General features: G+C 35.5%; 1 protein-coding gene across 1 annotated transcript in view; it reads right to left on the bottom strand.

Moving 5' to 3' along the window:
* Positions 1-7,500, bottom strand: part of eIF5B (eukaryotic translation initiation factor 5B) — a 35,788-nt gene that overhangs the window by 16,692 nt on the left and 11,596 nt on the right. The window contains exons 12-14 of the mRNA XM_085656365.1: positions 4,445-4,521; positions 3,990-4,197; positions 3,576-3,671 (exon numbers count right to left, since the gene is read on the bottom strand). Coding sequence (XP_085512491.1) covers positions 3,576-3,671; positions 3,990-4,197; positions 4,445-4,521 — 381 coding nt within the window. The remainder of the gene's footprint in view (positions 1-3,575; positions 3,672-3,989; positions 4,198-4,444; positions 4,522-7,500) is intronic.

The following is a 7,500-nucleotide window of genomic DNA, read 5'->3' as shown; positions in this document are numbered from 1 at the left end:
TAAGCGAATTATTAAAATTCTCATACATACGTCAAATGATCATATACGATGATCATCACTTTAGAATTTATTCTTCTTAAATTTCAAAGATGGAAAAGATAAAAGAAAAAATGATGAAGTATGCTCGTCAACAGGCTCATCGTCGATTATAAGATTTACAATAAATTATTAAAATGAACAATCATAAGCATTTCGCTAATATCAAATCAACGATCGCCTACGATACATTAAATTTATTCTCAAATTTCAACATGATGAAGAAGAAGAAGAAGAAGAAGAAGATCAAGAAGAATATGAAGAAACAAAATTGTAATATGTTCATTGGCTAAAAAATGTAAAAATAAATTATTTTTATTACATATATTAAATGATACGTAATTATTAAATTCTTTTTCCTCGTATTATCTCAAATCAAATATTCGATTAAATCATTCGTAAGAGCGAGCTAAACTAATCGTTATCAGAAAAATATTTTTAGAAATTATTCTCATAAAACAAGATTGTAGTCATAAAGTGTCATGAAAAAGAGCGAAGTAAAAATTAATATTTTACAATGAAAAATAAAAAGAAAGAGAGAGAGAGAGAGAGAGAGAGAGAGAGAGAGAGAGAGAGAGAGAAGACCGGATACAAAATGTGGCCATTGAATAATCCTAAACAAATATACATTCTATATCATTTATTTCAACGAACCAAAATTCCATCCAACTGATCTAATTAACAAAAAAAAAAAAAAAAATAAAAATTTACGTCTCTAGAACGATTAGAAATGATTATTTTCATCGTAGCCATAAAATGTCACGAAACAACATAGTAGAAATTACTATCGTAAGTCATAAGAGAGAGAGAGAGAGAGAGAGAGAGAGAGAGAGAGAGAGAGAGAGAGAGAGGAAGAGAGATAGAAAGATAGATAAATAGATAGATAGATAGAGAGAGAGAGAGAGACCGGATGAGAGCACGATATAACTTCCGCTCTTAAGAACCATATATACCAGACTAAAAAATGTCGGGGTTCCTCTAATTGGCGGAGGAGGATGCCACGAGGTTAGCCTGCCTACTTCGCGACAGAGTTTCACGAGTTTGCGAAACGTTCGGTTTAAAAAGTCAAAAATAAACTCGCCGGGACACGGCCGACCAGTCTGGGTTTGGAGTTACGCGTGGGCCAGAGCTACATACGTGGTCGGAGTTGCTTTCTACGAGAGATACATATATACCAACATATACGCTTCGGGAATGCCCCTTATACAGAAGCTAGAACAGCTTTGTTAAATAACTTTGATCTCTGTCTGTCTGTCTGTCTGTCTGTCTGTCTCTCTCTCTCTCTCTTTTTTTGTCTTTCTCTATCTTTTTCGATGCAGAATAGTTACAATAGTAATTCTTACTTCGTTTTTCTTTTCATGACACTTTATGACTACGATGAAAATAATTTCTAAATATTTTTCTAATAACGATTAGTTCTTGATAAAAATTGTAGCTTGCTCTAAGGGATGATTTAATGAATATTTTTTTTTAGGAATCTATTTTTCTTCTCTCTTTCTCTCTCTCTTTCTCTCTCTCTCTCTCTCTCTCTATCTCTCTCTCTCTCGCTCTCTCTCTCTCTCGCTCTTGGCGAATTCAAAAATAAAAATTTATACCAGATGACAGAACTATTAGGATTAGCATAGTCCTGTTAATTATTGTCTACTTAAAATTCAACATTTTTCTTTAACAATTATTTCATAAAAATCGTTTAGTTAGATCGTAAATATATATATATATATATATATATATATATATATATATAAATTTGTTTTTTGAATGAAAAAGTTTACTACTTTTTTTATGTCGACAATTCAAAACATAAAAATTATTCTGTTCGATCATAATTGTAAAAAGAATTTATCGTATAAAAATTTATTATATAATGAAAATTTCTGCGCAATTTCAATGTAAAAAAAAAGAAAAAAAAAAGAAAAAAAAAAAAAAAAAAAAAAAAATTCATATCTTGGCTAACATTTGTTTTCAAAGTCGTTTAACTACAATTTCATAGCCTAGGCTAATATCGCGCGGGTTAAAAAAAAAAAAAAAAAAAGAAAAAGAAAAAAAAAATTAGCATTAGAAAGGTCTCGAGCGAGGAATAAAATTGATTTTTTAAATGGCAAAACCAACTTTTTCATTGACTCCGCTACTCCATCTCCCCACTCCTAAACTGAATAGAATTTATCAAAGTTTTTTCAAATTTTCATTTAAAAATTCTTCTTTTCCTTTTTTTTTTTTTCATCCATTATCGGACAATGTTACCGTTCATTTTATGAAACGACTATTCTCCATTATCTTTCTGGTTTCCAAAAAAAAAAAAAAAAAAAAAAAGAGAGAGGATAAAACCATTATATATTTTTCTTTCTTTCCTTTTTCATTTTATTATCATTATCATTATCATTATTATTATTATTATTATCATTATTATTATTTTGTTTTTCCTTTACTCCTATGATTTCCTCTTATCTCCTTTTCGAAGCTTGGGAATTCACCGGGTGCGGGTCCGAACGCCTACGAAATCAAGGCTAGGCAACCTGTAACACTCGCACGTTACCGCGTAAGGTGAGGCCAGTGGGATCGACTACCCACAACCTTCCTCCTACGAGGAAGAGAAAGAGACCTCGGATAAGGGACCGCGCGGATTCGAGTTGAGTTAAGTTGAGTTGAGTCGAGTCGAAGTCGACGACTTGAGTTGGTATACAGAGACGTCCGGTCGTTTGATCGAGTCGATCGATCCAACCAACTGGATCGCCCATATACCTCGTGGAGGAACGAGTTCACCTACGCTCAACAATGATCACAGAGAGAGTATCCAACACCTTCCTTCTCTTCCCTTCTTTCATATTTCCACTTCCATTTCCATTTCCATTTCCCCTTCTCTTCGTCGTTCTCCTATTTCTCTTATTTCATCCATTTTATATATATATAATCTTGATATATATATATATATATATATAAAATTTGACTCAAAATACATTCAACATTCGATCGAGAATTTGTAAAAGAAAAAAAAAAAAAAAAAAAAAAAAAAAAAAAAAGAAGACGTGTAAGTACAAAAGAGAAAAAAAACTAGAGTGCGAGAGGAAGCAAACGCGATGGAAAAAAAAAAAGAGAAAAGAGAAATAAATAAATAAAAGAGAAGAAAAAAGGATGAATAAATAAATAAATAATTCCATTTCCTATCGGACCGTAATGACTCTAATACGATAGTAAACACAGAGCGAATACTTCGAATCTCCCACGCGAATCTCTCGCGAAAAGATTCTACCTACGTTATTCGTCACTACTACCAGACTGGCCTCTCACTAACCTTTCTCCTACGTCACATTTGTGTGTCGTAGTTGTCGAGAAAAAAAAAAGAAGGAAAAAAAAAAGGAGAAAAAAGAAGAAAGAAAAAAATAACAGAAAAAAGAAGAAGATAGGAAATATTTAAGAGTTGTCTCGGCACTTAACGAAAATCATTAAAGTTAGGAGGAAACAAATGGAATAAAAAAAAAAAAAAAAAAAAAAAAAAGAAAAAAGAGAGAGAAAAAAAAAACAAACAAAATCGAATTACTCACATCTTTGCTTGGCACGCAGAGCGGCGTTCCTTCCTTAACGATACCGGCTTCGACCATAACGCCCATCACTATAGGATCTCTTGAATTGAAGATATACTGCGTAAAGAGAAATGAATGAAATGAAAACTGTGAATGAATGAATCAATGACTGAATGACTGAATGAATGAATGAACGAACGAACGAACGAACGAACGAACGAAACCGGATATTTTTTTTTTTTGCTATTCCTTTCTTTTTCGTCGCTATATATTCATCTTTTTTTATTTTTTTATTTAATTTTTTCTTTTTTTTTATATTCTTTTCTTTATCTTTTTACTTTTACTTTTCTTCCACCAGCACTAAGATATTTCATTCGCAATACGATATACGATATTACTATGTAAATGTAAACACAAGTTTATGTTAAGTATTACCTGCGGTAAGACACGTAGTTTGCAAGGAAAAACGGCAATGTGTTTATTCTCGTCTCGCTTGCGTTGTTTAAGTTCCTCCCTGTAGGATGTGAACTTGTCGAACAGGTGGTAGATGATGTCGGCTTGGAAGATCTTGACCCCCAACGAGTCGGCGAGTTCTTGTGCGTCCCTCTCTATCTTTACATCAAAAGCCAGAATTGTGGCATATCTGTGCGATAGAGCAAAAGAAAATGTTGCTTACGTGAAATTACGGAGTAAACCAGCGTACTTCCTTCAGCGAAGAAATCGAGAAAGAAAAAGAGAGAGATAGAGAGAGAGAGACAGAGAGAGAGAGACAGAGAGAGAGAGAGAGAGAGAGAGAGACAGAGAGAGAGCGAGAGAGAGAAAGAAAGGGAGAAGGAAAAAGAAAAGGAAGAAAGAGAGAAAAAGAAGATTACAAATTAAAGGATACTCACTGACTGTCGTGTTCAAGCATAATCGAGGCCTTCATCACGTCCTTCTTCACGACCGGTCCAATTCGTATACCAGAATACTGTGAGAAAACAAACGAGCAAACATCGAGCGATTAAAATTTAGATTTAGGATGAACGATTTATCGTCGCAAGAGGAGAAAATGCATATACGCATACATACATACATATATACATATATATATATATATTTATGTACGTACATATATATATTTATGTATGGACATATATACGTGTACATATACATATATATATATATATGTATGTTTTATATATACATATATGTATATAAATATATATATGTATATATATATATATATATCAAATCTTCCGTATACGTTCTCTTTCCACGTGTAACACCTACACGAATAAATGATCGTGTAGAGAGGACACGTGCATGCAAACGTATGAGAGAGAAAGACAGATAGATAGATAGAGAAAGAGAGAGAGAGAGAGAGAAAATACGAAGAGACAGACGATGTGACGTAAAAATAACTTGTGACGCATGCCGTCCGGATTCGGCCGGGCGGTGCGACGAGACGCAACGCGTAGAAATAAACGCACCGATGGGGACCTACAAACAAGCTATTCGGCGGCGTCAACCAAGGCGCCATTTAATCATCCCTGCCTATCCTTACTCGCGTACTTATATGCGTACATACATCATGAATGCATACATACATACTCCCGTGTGTTCCCCTAATATTGAAGAAAATTCAGAAATGCTGCTGTAAATCTTCTTTGTATTTCATCTTTCTTCTTCTTCTTCTTCTTCTTTTTTTTTTTTTTTCTTCGTTCGACATCGTTTGCATACGTACATATGCATTCACGTATATGTACATCATATAAATATATATATATATATATATATATATATATATATATATATATATATATATGTATATAATGGGCATAAAAAGAGAGAGAGAGAGAGAAAGAGAGATAAAGAAAAGGGAAAGAGAAATCGGTTGTTATTCGATTATCGAAAAAAAGAAAGAAAAGGGAGAAAGAAAAAGAAAGAAAAAAAAAAAAAAAAAAAGATATGGACGAAAGCTTGTACGATCCATTTTGGTAGGCATTTACGAGATAACGTTGCTTTTTAGGACTTCCGGTGGATTTCTACGAACGAACGAACGAACGAACGAACGAACGAACGAATGAACGAACGAACGAACGAACGAACGACCGACCAACCGACCGACCGACCGATCGACCGACCGACCAACCGACCAACCGACCGACCGAACGAATAAACGAATGAACGAACGAACGAACGATCCAACTTAAACCCCTGCCTGCATACCTGAAGATCAAGGAGACAGAGAGGAATACGACGGGAGGAGGATCATTGACCGAGTTCAACGAAGATTATGCGTGGGCCCCCATTAGAAAGTGGTAGGTATCCAAATTTGACGTGGAAGCGAGGAAAGGACGAGGAGGAGGAGGAGAAGGAGGAGGAGGAGGAGGAGGAAGAAGAGGGGGAGGAGAAGTTGAAGAAAAAAGAAAAGAAAAGACAAAAAAGAATTTGAATTTCTTAATGATTTTAAACGAGATATACCGCGAAGCTTCGATAAAGAAGGAAAAAGATCGTGAAGCGTTGGGAAGAGAGGAAGAAGAAGAGGATGAAGAGGAGGAGGAGGAGGAGGAGGAGGAGGAGGAGGAGGAGGAGGAGGATAAAGGGAAGGGGGGAGGGACGATCATTGGAGCAACGACGGACGGCAGATGTTACCAAGGAAAGAAATGTTGGTATAAACGGCAGGAAGTCGAAAGAGGGAGAGAGATAGATAGATAGATAGATAGATAGTGAGAGAGAGAGAGAAAGAGAGAAACAGAGAGAGAGAGAGAGAGAGAGAGAGAGAGAGAGAGAGAGAGAGAGAGAGAGAGAGAGAGAAGAGAGTCGACTTCCGGCATTTAAAATCAGCCGGTAGGGCACACAGATCCTCTATAGCCTCTCGTCGTAACAACGGAACGTTTCCCGAAGAAGGAAATGCTAATTTATTAAACTCGAGTTTGCTAAACTTGGCTCCTTCTCTACCTCTCATTTTCTCTCTCTCTTTCTCTCTCTCTCTCTTTCTCTTTCTCTCTCTCTTTTTTTCTCTTTATCTATTTCTGTGGCATCCTGTCTTACCGGTAGTGACGTCGAATTTGATTTCGTGATCGTAACTTATTTAACAAGCTCGATAACGGGACGAAATTAAAAAGAGAAGGAGCGAGAGAGAGAGAAAGAGAGAGAGAGGGGGGGGGAGAGAAATTAATCTGTAGAAATTTAATAAGGAAATAGTTTCCCAATGTTAGTTCTAGAAAAAAAAAAAAAAAAAAAAAAAAAAAGAAAAAAAAATAGAAAATAGAAAATAGAAAAGAAATGAAAGGAAAAGAAGAGAGAGGAAAAAAAAGATAATAAAAAATAATAATTCTTCCTTAGAAACTCTAATTAAGAATTTTAATTATCTCACTCTCTCTCTCTCTCTCTCTCTCTCTCTCTATCTTTCTCTCTCTCTCTTCTTTTCCTTCTCTCTCTATCTCTCTTTCTCGTTTCTCTTTTCATATTCACGTGGCTTCCGTTGAATCATGAAAACGCACGCGGATATATCGCGACTTGTAAAAGGCCGCGATGCCGGTGCATATATACATATATATATATATATATGAATGTATATATATATATATAAATGTATATACATATATATATGCACACTCGGTAGACCGACGTACGTTCGCGTGTTTGCACCCCGCATCCGCTCCCATGTCCCTGCGCGTAGCCGGGACTTATATACAACACCACACGGTTAAAAACAATGCGAGGAAACGAGCCATCTTTTCCTGCTGCGTTGCCGTTTGCCGTTGCAGTTGCCGATGCACATTGAGAGAGACAGAAAGAGAGAGAGAGAAAAAGAGAGAGAGAGAGAGAGAGAGAGAGAGAGAGAGAAAAGGAGACGCTCCTTCTCGTCCGCTCTCTTAGGTGCACTTGACGCAGGATGCAATATTGAAAGAACCAGTACATATAATACAATAAACGTGAATGTATGTATATGTGTATCTCT

Source organism: Vespa mandarinia, chromosome 4 (assembly GCF_050613455.1).
Source record: "Vespa mandarinia isolate Hongniang chromosome 4, ASM5061345v1, whole genome shotgun sequence".
NCBI lineage: Eukaryota > Metazoa > Arthropoda > Insecta > Hymenoptera > Vespidae > Vespa > Vespa mandarinia.
Note: the sequence above shows the minus strand (reverse complement) of the source record. Positions and strands in the feature narration are given on the sequence as shown.